Here is a 13,747-nt window from a genome sequence, read left to right as displayed (position 1 = left end):
CCATAGTCCAAGAGGATAATTGTTGCTAATATTTTAAAATATCTCCAATCGAATACTATCTAAAATAAAAACTCTATACCAAGATTTTTAACATCTGGCTGATACGAAGATGAATTTGAAAGAAAATTCAACCGCCCTTGGTGGCAGCGTCAGCAACAGATTGGGAGCTTGGCCTGAGTTGGGTCAACACCACCTATAGAAAAAGGCCTCTACACGAAGCGTGTGGTGTTACTGAAGAAGATAATCTCACCTGTAGCTATTGAATATATAGTCGAATCCTGTTATAACGAACTCCAAGTGACCGGAGAAATAACTTCGCTATAACGAAATTTCGTTTTAAAGGAATTCCAGGTTTATGTATTGTTCCTATGCAAGCTTATCTGGCGGATTATAGAAGTGTTCGTTGAAACGGGATTTTCCCTATATCGGTATTCGTTAAAACGGGATTCGACTGTACTACAGAAAAGGGTAAAGGTGGTACTTGCGTCGGCCTGGTATATAAAATAGCTGTAGGTTAGATAGCCTCTTTCAGTGACGTCACGAGTTTCGTGTGGAGGCCTTCTGCTATAGATGGTGTTGGTTAGGCACGACTGTCCACGTGCGGTCCCGTTCAGTGGACCCGAGATCTAAGGAAACATTGAAGTTCATTACCATTGTAGTCTAGTGGTATAGTACGGTCACCCGGCAAGTGAAAGGAAGTGGATTCGAGTGACATCATCCTTTGATAAAAACTCAATGTAAATATATTTCATGAATTTTCAATATAATATAGTTTAAAATAAGGCAAACGAAGAGATTTTAGATACATGACTTTGCATCCGACATTACAGAGATCACTGTGTATGTTTTAAATATTAAAATATTTTTATTTTATCGAAGTAAAATCTTAAAAAAATAAATTTATTTTCCTAGTAATACGATACGAATACTATTATAAATGGAAAAAAAAAGGTTTTTCTGAACATTGGAAGCCATGATGTAAATCATGAATTGTAGAAATTTATCAGTTAGATTTTTCGAATATTTTCAAAGAAAGATTCAACTCAGATATGAGATATTCAGAGGATCCTAAAACGTGTTTTTTGTAACAAAAAAAAAAAATCAAAAAACAATAACATTTTAGAGAAAGTAACGTCTACTATTGTCTGCACTACAAAATAACATTCTTTAAAATACCTTTTTTTCCTGTGTCTGATCCGTGGATTTTTTGTTACAAAAACATTGAAATTTTTTAGTGTTGATGATATGCCACTGCGTCTAATCTCTCGATTTTTTCTGCAAGGTTGAAATAGACAAAAATATCTTGAAATTTATTTGTGAAAAAAAAATCTATTTAGAAATGATTTATAGATGGCGTTTCTTTGGTAGATGTAAATATAAAAATTGGCGTTTTTCTAGGAAAACGTGACAGAAAACCCCTTCCATGCTTTAAGATTTCTTTATTGATGAATGAAATTTTGACATGAGGATTATACGCTGCGGACTATACTATGATATTTCTTATCAAAGTAGAGAAATTGACATCTGTGGTTTGAACGCAGGAAAATATGGTATTTGTTTTGTGGTGCATTGAAATGTTCAGTCCTTTGGTGTTGGTTGATTAGAATTAATCGAAGTCGAAAACTCTTACACAGTATAATTTTAATAAAAAAATCTCATTCCATCACATTGCATAATAATTGAAAATGATTTTACTTCGTTTTCTATATCAATTTTTCTATTTGGAAATAAAACCAATATTATTATTATTTCTTCCGCGTTTCATTGTGGGCTTCAGGATCTTTTTTTCTTTAAGCCAGGATCATCTTGTCCTTCAAATACAGGTGAATTGTCATCTCAGGTGCACGTGACAAGGAGAACATTGACAGAGGGCTCTTCATCACGTACTACGTTTTCTTTTAAGTACATTCTTCTTCACACGAAAAGTTTATCACTTCATTTTTTTTTCTTCTTATTCTCTTTTGTCATTTCTGTCTTCCTTTCGGCAAGAAATCCTGTGACATGTTCGATGAAGTAGATTTGACTCACTTATGCTTTCAAAGAGAAAAATCACGAGTGAATGGCATTATGAGCTCTGATTTTTTTTTTCTCTTCAAACTTTTATAGGTATTTTCGAAATTAGTTCTTTAGATCAAGATTGTTTTCAAAGCTTGGCTTTTATGACTTTTTTTGGTAGATGAGATATAATATGAAAAATTCGTCGTGATAAGTGTGTTATTGTTGGTATTTAATTTTTCCTACAACAACCAACGGATCGAAAATTATGAAATTTCTCAATGACTGAAAAGGTTCGAATTATAATTTATTTTTAGTTCGATCTAAAAAAAAAAAATATTCTAAGAAATTTTTTTTTGGTAGTCGAAACTTTGTCTAGATGTTTGTAAAATTTTAGAATAAAATTTCAGTACAATTTAATTCATACTAATCTGATAATCTGTGGGAATTACAGGAGCACTTTTTTAAAATAAACATATGTTGGGGAGAATGTTGTACCTTGAGCATAGAAAACCCTGAAACACTGGTGAAATAGTTTTAACAGTATTGTATTCTAGCTGATGATTTTTAATGTTAGAAATTAGAAATACACATCCTTACAACTAAGTGTTGTTTCAGCTCTTTGTCTGTGACCTTGACAGAAATTTGTAGGTAGGCACATTTCAGTTACAAAATCGTTCTAGTTTTTGCCGTGTTTCTTCTCAGCATTGCGAGTTTAGTGAACTGTATGTAGCAATTACAATCTATGTAGTCACCTATAACGAACCATATCAAGTGTTTAATCATACCAAGCGCTATAAATAAAGTTATTAATATTTTGAACAAATGGTGGAACATCGTGTACCTTGAAAAAAAAAAGTTAGTGTGCTTTGGAAATAAAACTTGCAATAAAATACAGTATAAAATTTAAAATTTTCCTAGTTTACCTTGGAATACTGAACCTACACTGATTTTTAATACTTTTTCTTTTGCTTTTAAATAAAATTTACATTTATTTCCCACAAAAACTTCAGATACCCCCCTTCCCCCTATTTTTCCTCTTCCTTCCACATCTAATCATCTCCTGGTGAAATTTGTTAGAAAAAACAAACATGGAAGTTTACACAGTGTGGGACGCGTCCAACAAAAACATTTACGAAGTTAATTTCCTTACAAGGGGAGGTGAGAAGATATTTCATTGCATACCAATGCCAGATATAGCAAAGTTGACATCACGGATATTTTATTTGTAATGCAGTCACGTAGCATCAAAGGAACTGACAGAATTAAAGATTTAAAAACATTTAATTTCCCTTTCTAAAAGTATAATGTAGAATAATTCTGCATTTCATTGATATAAATATTGATATAATATGATTGATATAATATGATTGATATAATATGATTGATATAATATGATTGATATAATATGATTGATATAATATGATTGATATAATATGATTGATATAATATGATTGATATAATATGATTGATATAATATGATTGATATAATATGATTGATATAATATGATTGATATAATATGATTGATATAATATGATTGATATAATATGATTGATATAATATGATTGATATAATATGATTGATATATTATGATTGATATAATATGATTTTTCTTTAACATATCAACATTCCGTACATTTTTATTTTCATGGGTTCAATTTAAGTTAGATGAACTAATTGTATCACTATCTTCCCTTTCAACACAAACGACTATTTTTATGATAAACTAACTGGAAAAAGACCGTGGTAAATACAATTCGATTCACTGGATTTCAACCAGTGGTGTCTGTTTGGAATTGAAATAGCATTATACTAAACAAGAAAATACACTTCCTTGCAAAATGATGTCGTTTTTATTGAAGTCTCACAGAACGTCAAACAATTTGAGAAGACGAATTTAGAGTATCGCGCTTGATGCTCTCATTCACTTATTGAATTCATTATTCTCGACACACACACACACACGTAGAAGGACGAATGTGTTTCAACTCTCAACACATTCACGACGGCTACAAAACAACAAGGACTGCTAATTGACCTTTCGCCTCTTTTTGCGAGGCCTCAATTCGAAGACGTGTTAATTTCAGCGCATGAGTAAAACACTCGACAGTTAACATGACACGTCGTTGTGTGGAAGATCTTCAGTCTGTAAGGCGCCACGCCACGCTTCTCCATTGTCTGTCAGAATATCCTGAAGTTATCGGAATATTAATTCTACCGTTAAAATATCGATTATCTCATTTTCTTAGTCTAAAAGAGATATTTTTCGTCGATTCAGCTTTCTCGAGAATTTGCATCGTCATATATATTAGTTTCGTGTATGCCTTCTTTAAAGAGATCTCATGAAAAGAACATGTATACACATATTTCTGTCTTACAGCGCCGTCATTACAGCGCCAGTGTTTGTAACTCTTTCCAGAGATTACTCATTATACTTATATATATCAGCACAGCTCGGATGTTGTTAAGCTAAAAAACCTTAAAAAATGTCCTGAAAAAGGAAAAAAGGGTCGAAAATAGCAAAAAATTATATAAAATAACAAAAAACGAATTGTGTTGAAAACCGATTACAGTTACACTCGGTTATAAGGACATCGAAAATTCCTTGAAGTTTTGTCGTTGTAACCAAGCTGTCGTTACAACCGAGGTTGACGCTTTCAAGACTTCTTTGGAGCAAAATATAATCAGATGAAATGAAATACTGTGCAGGAAGTTTTTATTCCATCATGGTGTATTCGACTGAGTTGGAGAATTGGATAATGAATTCGTGAAATCACCGATTCTCACCAAACATGCTTCTAGTTTTCGGTGAGAACGCCAAATATTCTTTTACAAATAACCCTTGGCGAGGAAATACAAAGCTACAGTATGTACTTCACGGGGACAAAAATTGAAGCGGTGGAGATGTGCCCTATAAGTCATAAATCGGCCTTTATCTCATCAACCATTCGTCGTAGAGGTATGATATCAATTGAAAAAATACTCAAATGTGTTCAGAAATCACACTTTACTAGTTTTTGGAGCGAAAATACAGTGTGTCACAAAATAAAAAAATCGAAATCTTTATACGGCCTCCGCTGTTCTCTAACTTAGCACTAGAAAATTGTTTCTCTGAGCGCGCGCGCAAAAAAAAAAAAAAAAACAACAACACACACGCCAACCAAGTTTTTAACTGCAATATTTGTTGCGCCATTTGAATTAAAGAAATCGAAGAACAATTTGGGAAAGAACCGCATAAACCAACGTACAATAATTCTTTCCTTCATTTATGTGGGAAATTCTTTAAATGGTGAATGGTGGTTCTTTAAATTTTTTGTCCCCCATTTTCCTCGATTTTTGAATTAAAATATCAGCGAATATCGCACTTAAAAAAAAGGAAATTTCTTTGTTGTCTTCAGGAGAGACAGTGCAGAAACAAATTTCTATTTTTGTTTTTAAAATAGAGTTTCCATACAAGAATTGTGAATTTCCATGTTTTGGTACATTGTATTTTCATCCTCAGGGTGAAATCCGAACACATATGAGCATTTTGTAAATTCGAACCATTCCTCTACAACTAATGGTTGATGAGATAAACGCCGGATAAACAAAGACTTATAAGACACTCTGTATGGAGGAACAACATTAATATACATAAAATACAACTCAAATATATAGAAACACAAATGTATTGCAGCGTAATAGTGCATTTATTGGTATTTGACTCATACTCTGTTGTGTATTGCGCTTGTGCTGGACACAAGGAGCAATCTCCAACAGTAATCAGCCAGCATCAAAGTTGACCATTTTCCCTGGTAACTATGGCCTTTACCATGTTTTCACCATTAACTGGAAACATGGTGATATCTCAAAAACAAGAGAAAATATACTTTTCATCGTGATATTCGTGCTCAGCAGGCCAATATTATTCGGAATTGTATATTTTTCATGTCGGAGAGAAAGTTTCGTTCTTGCCCAATGATACCGCTCGTAATGCACTTTTTTTTAACATTTAACATGGTAATGACTCCGAAGCGAGAGCTAATAAAAAGTTTTCATGGTGATATTAGTGTTTAGCAGGTCAAAATCATTCGGAATTGTACATTTTCATGTCGGACGAAATTCCATCGTGGTCCAGTAGTACATACATACAGTGCAAACTCCAATAATGGATACTTCCCATTAACGGACACTTTTCTGATTCCCGGTTGTGTGGGATAGAATTTCAATGTATTTCACTCCCCATTAGCAGACAACAAAATCAAAATTAGGCAAACTATAATTTAATAATTTTTGTTCGTATATCGAGAATTTATTATATTCAATCGTGATTATGTCAAGTTCGTATTGGTAAATATGACGATCAGTCGATTAATTAAGTGATTGACTGAACATAAGTATGATCGAGGATGGTGATCCTGAATGGTGATGTTGGTTTTGTCTGCACAGAAAGCCAACATTACAAGACTATGGTTTTTATCTTCCACACACATTTTAATTTAATTAAATTTTTATTTTTTTTATTAAATTTTTACGTATGGGCAAAAATAATTAATTCGAAAAGTTATACTTTTCTCATATTTATTAAACTTTCAATTTTTATTTGAGAAATATGCATAATCACCGATAAAAGTGATAAATATAGTGAAATTTAATCAAACTTTCTTTATATCGGTGGTTATGCATAACCGCCTCACCAGTGTTCACTTTTACAGTGGATAATATATGCAAAATGTATAACATATATTAAAATTTATAGGAACCAATTGGAGACGTGGGTGCAAGGAACAGACAGCTCCAGTTTTCTAAATTTAGGGAAGACAAAGAAAGAAACACTTAAAACAATGTTTTGCAAATTTATCGATTTCTGGTAGCACATTACTAATACCTTCTCTATCGCAGACTGGTTTTATTTTTTCACAATTTTTCCTGTTTTTTTTTATTGAGAAAGAAGGAATGGAGCTGTCGTGTTTTTTTCCACCCAACACTGGGATTTTGTGGCCAGGCCTAACAATAAAATCTTAGTAGACAACCAGAAACTATTTATTAGCACATTAAATACGTATGGTTAGAAGAACTAACTTGCAATAAGTTTATAGAAAAAATCTAGAGAAAGATTTTAAAATAATCATGAAATTTTCACCGTTTTCTAAAAAGTACTTTACCAAAATTCCCAAAAAGCAACAGTTATTATTAGGTCTACCCTGTTCATTGACTCACGTGAAAATATGCTCAGAAATCATCATTATCATCACCATCACTGGACGCCAACGACTGACTGATGCAACACAAAAGAGCTGTATCGTTCTTGCACCAATTGACAGAGGATTTTTCCTTTTATAGGAATTTAAAAAAAAGTGAAAAGGGGTTAAAAAATCGGAAAAAAGTGGAGCTGTCTGGTTCTTGCATCCACGTCCTCAATTCTGACCGAAGCCAAACGTCGTATAAGTATGCAAGTCGTCCACAGTACATAGTACCTCCCCATTAGCTGACACTCCTTGTTAGCGGACAAACTTTCTGGTCCCATAGGTGTCCATAACTGGGAGGGCCTAATGTACAATGAAAAAACATGAAATCACTCACATAAATTCAATTCCTAAAATTGCGGAAAATGAACAGAAAATAAAATAAAAAGACGAGCTGTTTTTCAGTAGAAAACGATTTGCATTGGTAGAAGAACCAAGTCCCGATTAGAGAACGGGTACAGCAGAAAAAAAAAAAAATTATTATTCTATTTCATTCAATTCTTTTTCTTTTTTGACTTGAAAACGATCGAGGCAAAGCCAAGCCATTACAGTTGAATGGATGCGATTGTCACCACGACAATCGAAATGTCGCAATCTAGTTCTGGGAGAGAAAAACGCTCTTTTATTCAATAGCGACATGACAAGAAGAATAAGGAGTAAAGAAGAAATAAATATGCAAATGTATTTTTTTTGTCCCTTCTATTCATCGAACCGAAAAGATTTATTAGCATTAGGTCGATTCACAATGACATTGATGTATTCAGTTGTTTATTTATTTAATTTTTTTTCTCTTGTTCTTCTAATAGCATTTTAATTCGTTTGAATGGGTTGTTTTGTTTTAAAATGGGAATTAAAAGATTGTATTTTCTTCTATTTTTATATTTCTTCACATGAAGAAAAAGGGTGTTTTAATTTTATTTTTATATAGATTTAGAAAATCCATTCGAATGGGAGGTTTTTTTTCCCCCTTTTTTCTGAGTCTTTTTGTTTCGAAAATATTGTTAATTCGAATTTTAAAATGTTGCTCCCAAGTGGTGAAAGGTCATCAATATTTTTCGAAATAGTTTGAATCAGAATTCATTACATCTCATGATATATTTCTCGTGTCTCTCAAGTGAAAGTTTAGCTATAGTAGGACTTCAAGATTAGTGTGTCTTTGTTCATGCGCCATCTATCTTCCGCAAAGGAAGTAAAAGGTGAAATATTTACTCACAGTTTGAAGAGGCGACGTAGCCGCTATAGTGGTTGAGTGGTCATAGCGACGGACTCGCATCGCGAGAACCCGGGTTCGAACCCCACCGGCGCTACGGTGCTGGTTAGCTGAAATAGCTTTTCTGTGGCTCCCAACTTTGAGGAGAGAAAGTGAGCCGATCTCCCTGTTAAGGAAGTACACTTCCTAGTAAGAAGTGTCCTGGTGTTCATTCATTGCGGTAGAAAGTAAAGTCTCGTGAATACAATTTTTATAAAGAACCTTTTCACGTAATATTTTACATTTATATTAACACACAGTAATATCATTGTTATAATTGTTATTTAGGTGGACGCTACTTGACCTTCCCTTGGTTGACCCTTCATATCCGGAATGTTGGAGTGGAATATTCATATCGGAGTTACAAGTGCCAAACTAGGAACAGATTGACCGGTGAAGTAGCTGAGAGTTCAGCTGGACGACTAGTTGTTACAGGTATTATCTGTATATTAATTTAGACACGGAACTTGATTTTATCATTCTTTGAACGTTATTTCAAGATATACATTTTGACTATATCAACGAAGATAATATTCCCATGCATATGGATGACATCAATCAGAAATGAAAACAAAACAAATACCGCTGTCGCTATAAATTTTTTCTGAGCAGAATTTATAGTATTTTTACGAATATTTTGAAGAATGAAGAATGTTTTATGGATTTCAGCTGTTTCCTCACCCAAAGAATTCCTTACAGGCAGGATGTACTTTCCCTTTTTTTCCCGCAAAACACAGTATTACCAAAATCATTGATATTGTTCATGGGAATTAGATTTCGGACCGGAATTGAAAAACAATGTATAACATCTGCTTCTCATGGAGTTTTACGCCTATATCGATTATGTTTAGAACGGAATCTCAATGGTCTCATGCATGAGCCTTTCCTCCTTCTCCAAAATCTCTCTCCATCACATACATATCACATCATGTACATGCCTTAAGGCGAGCATATTATTCATTTCCGAAAATTGATTTCTGATTCAAGAGTCGTAACATAAGCTAGATTCCCGTTTCCGGGAATTCATAGAACAAATAACAAACAAAAATTTCATCTCCATGGGAGAGTCATATGGTCATATGTATAATATTTAAGGTTATATGAATACTTCCGAAACTTTGTAAACATATATCAGTATTTCTGTTTGAGGTTTCAGCGATTGTTTTGAAAGGAGAAAAAAAATACAGGAGAAAGTCTTTTTGATTCCTGCAAATGCATCAAAAGAGCACTCGAAAAATTTTCATTGAATGAAATAGATTTCTACAATATGAAAAAATTTCTACCAGTTTTGGGCTGCCAAAATAAACCTACTGTGACAAGATTCAGTGATATTTAAAATTCATTTCACTCCCGGCCACAGTTATCATTTTGGCCAGCCAAGATGGTACAAGAAAATTGACTCTAAATCCGTAAACTGATGATATCTACCGTGAATTCAGATGAATCGTTTAAAAATAAAACTTTTTGATGACGACTGTTTAGCCTGAAATGTTTCTATGTACTATTAATAACTTATATATAACTTTCATCATTTTGACTGCGTAATTAATTATTTTTTCCATTTAGTGAATTCTTAATTATGAGATTTTAAGTTCTCTTCATGCTACATAGGAAAAGAAACCAAGCTATGACATGCTGTGAATAGCTTGTGTATTGTAACTAATCATGTAAATTGTTATTAATTCTCTCCTTAAGTATAATATCGAAAACACGTTGTTTTATAAATTGATAAATTCATATGAATTATTTTCCCCAAGTGCTCATTCTCCCTCTGGTTAGTATGTTTTATTCAAATATGAGTTTTATAGGTGGACATTTTTATTCGGTGTTCTCGAAAAAAGCCCAATTTGCGATGACCATTATATAAATAAGTGTAGTCGTTTTTCCCGCATGAATATTTAATCTCCTGTAGTTTTCACGGAATAGCGAACAAAAGCCAGACACAAAAGCCCAGTTTCATTCTGAATAAATAATGAGCTCCTAGTTCTCATACAACATGCAACTCCCGTTTAGAAAGTACTATAGCAGCGAGTTGTACGACATTGTATGGCTTACCCACAGACACTCCTCTATTGCGTACGGAGTTAACGCAATTTCGCTATTTTATCCGCGGATCGTGAAATTGTTTCTACTAGAATATGTTCCCCCCCCCCCCCCCGTTTCGTGTAGGAATATTGTAGCGCAATAAAGTAGAACCTGATACTTTACGGAATGGAATCGAGGATAAGTAGCGAAACGGAGGTAAAGCAACGGGACAAGAGAACTCGTCCAGACAAAAACCATACAGGAAATTTAATTAGAAGGAAAACGGGCAGTATAGAGTAGGAGTGCAATGCCACGAAATAATATAAAGGCTACGGCTGTACGCAATCGGAACAGTATGTCAAATGAATGGGACTTCTGAAGAGAGTGATGTGGAAGACTTCAAATCAACATGGCAGTTGAAGAGTATCTCATTTGATGATCAACATATTTTAATGAGTCTCGGCGAAGAGCTTCCACATTGAGAAAATCAATGGATTCGTACGTGCTGGAAGAAAATGCGGCGATGGTTCACTCCACACTTGGTGGAATGAACCATCAAGAACAAGCATGTTATATGTTTCAATGTATAAATTGGAATTTCCGAAATGATTTGCAGGAGAATCCAGGATAACAAAGGTTCATATAAATCACATATGGGAATTCTTTATCATTATTAAAGGTTACAGAGAAGATATGGCATGCTTATGGATACGGGGAGGAGAAACAACAAATATACGGTAAATGAAATACCTAGCATATCACAATGCATAGTTATTTGTTGTTCCACAGTCAAACAGTTATTGTATATTGACATAATATTTTGTATAGGATATGCGGGGATTATGGGATAGTCGGGTAATATGATATATTGGGTTTTCTCCGCCTTCAGGTATGACCCCCAAGTAGAAGAGTGATAAACTGTTTCAAAATGTCCCTATGATACTATAGACTCAGTGTCACTCGGTTTTCATCATCATCACTGCTGATGTAAGAGAATATAGTAAAAACCCCCCTTAACGGACCAACCTCTTTTACGGCCAAATGATAATTTCCCCCTTGTATAATAAAAGTATGCATTTTAAACCCCTGATTAACGGTTATATCTCTTTTTTTTGTTCCACCGGTGTCCGCAAAAGAGAGGTTTTAGTGTATTTGTTTTTCCTCTTCCACAAACTTACTCAAGCAAGTTTTCTAAATTGCTTATTATCAATCTCACACATACACAACATATTTTTATTCATTAGGGGAACAAAATAGTACACAAGAAAAGGGGGAAAATTGCAAAGAGGCAAACTCCCTTCTACTTGCAATCACAACATTGTAGAGTATATATTGGTAGAAATTGAATACCGATTATAAAATATAATAATAATGATTGCAATAAATGAAAGGGGAGGAGGAAACAAAAAAGAATTTGCATAAATTTGACAGTGGCAGTTGCGGTAAGAACAATATCATAGGGTTACAATTTTTTATAAATATTTAAATTTTGAGTCAATTTCTTTTATTCATTTTGGAAATGTACCCAATAATTTGAAATTAAGCGCAATGCACAGCAGACACGGAAGACTGGCTCAATGATGAGGTATCTGTGTTACAAGGAAGGAAAATTCATCTCTGCTATCACGAGGACACGAAACCCATTCTCTCGTTTGCCGGACGAGTGCTCCACCAACTAAGCTATGAAGACAAATAGAATTCTTCTCCCCCCCCCCCCCTGGAGCGTATGTATATGCTGAATGGCTCCGTGCAATGGACGGCTGTAACATTCTGCCAATAGCTCGCAAATGAAATCAGGGCCACCAGATGGCGGCGTACATGCAGAAAGACGTCACTCTCTCCTGTTGATACAACAGATACGGAAAACTGGCTCAATGAAGAGAAATCGGTATTACAGGGAAGGAAAATTCATCTCTGCCCTGTAACACCGATGTCTCTTCATTGAGCTAGTCTTCCCTATCTGTTGTATTAACAGGTGAGAGTGGCGTCTTTCCGCATATAAGCGCAATGTACATGACAAGTGCTACATTTTATTCTGCTCTGCTCATCTCTTAGCTAGTGATTCTTTCAGGTTAGATGAGGGTCTATTTTTTCAAAGGCGGTGTGTCGAGTTATATGTAACATTTTAAGTGACACCTGAGTTTGGCTAGAATATATATTCAAGTCAAAAGTTTGAGCAGAATAGAACAAGAGAGGCCTGAGAATAATTCGTGCCTTACTCTATGTCGGTTCACTTCGACTGGTCTGGGACAGAGATTCCATCTGTGACTTTCGAAAATCAACTATCAACTACAAGAACAAATGACGAAATTGTGATTTTCCACTGTCATATACTCATTAAATCTAGTTTTTGATAAATTTGAATTGGTTTCTTCATGATGAACCCTGTATTCCATATTAATCCGCCTCCGCAGTATATAATTTTGTGTAAATACTTTTTTCCCAGACATGATACTTATTTTTCAATACTTTATATTTGTCAATATAACGACCAGAATCGGAAAATAAAAAGTTTATAAAAATACAAGTTTAAGTTTCTCCTATCACCTTCTATACTGAAAAAAACTAAAAACAAATGGTATTCCATACTGCCCGCACTTCGTATCTGTTACAGATTATTTATTACGGATGTGAAAAAAACATATAATTGGATATATTTCAAGTATGAAGTGATTGTAGAAATGAAAAAATAAAAACCAAAGGATGCAAATTTTTAAAGTTTAGGCACAAATCTGTGGTGTTTGGTCAGAGCATGATAACTCCACAATCACATTTTTGAGATATAAGCAATTTCATTGTCATTTAAAAATCAGAAATAAAGCATATATACAAATGCAAATGTCATATCATACGTCAGCATGTCGTTTAGCTGTACGCACATATTTGTGCATTTATCTCACTTCTAATTAGTTATAATTAGCAAGACTTACTACTAGATCAAAAAGCCATTTTTTGGAGATATAATGTTCTGACCAAACACCACAAAAATATTCACTTAAAACGAGAAAATTTGTTTCTCAACTTTTATTTGAAATTGTTAATATTTTCTACATACAGCATTTCTCAACCGGGGCTCCGTGGCCGCTCGAGGGAAGTAAAAAAAAACCAGTAGATTTGAAAAAAACATGTAAATAGCATAAATATATAAATCAGTAACTTTGATGAATAAATAAAAAATAGGCCTGTGGGGATTCGCCATAGAGATTATAGACCAAAAGGGCTCCACGAGTCGAGTCAAAAAAGGTTGAGAAC

At 33.9% G+C, this 13,747-nt stretch overlaps 1 protein-coding gene across 2 annotated transcripts in view; it reads left to right on the top strand.

Moving 5' to 3' along the window:
* LOC149078994 (cell adhesion molecule Dscam1-like) overlaps positions 1-13,747 on the top strand; it is a 260,024-nt gene that overhangs the window by 65,013 nt on the left and 181,264 nt on the right. For both annotated transcript variants that reach the window (XM_089241240.1, XM_089241239.1), the window contains exon 4: positions 8,759-8,905. In XM_089241240.1, coding sequence (XP_089097366.1) covers positions 8,759-8,905 — 147 coding nt within the window. The remainder of the gene's footprint in view (positions 1-8,758; positions 8,906-13,747) is intronic.

The sequence above is a fragment of the Pholcus phalangioides genome, unplaced genomic scaffold (assembly GCF_987345545.1).
Source record: "Pholcus phalangioides strain wild (caught in Gottingen) unplaced genomic scaffold, Ppha-v1.0 ptg000013l_1, whole genome shotgun sequence".
NCBI classification, from domain to species: domain Eukaryota; kingdom Metazoa; phylum Arthropoda; class Arachnida; order Araneae; family Pholcidae; genus Pholcus; species Pholcus phalangioides.
Note: the sequence above shows the minus strand (reverse complement) of the source record. Positions and strands in the feature narration are given on the sequence as shown.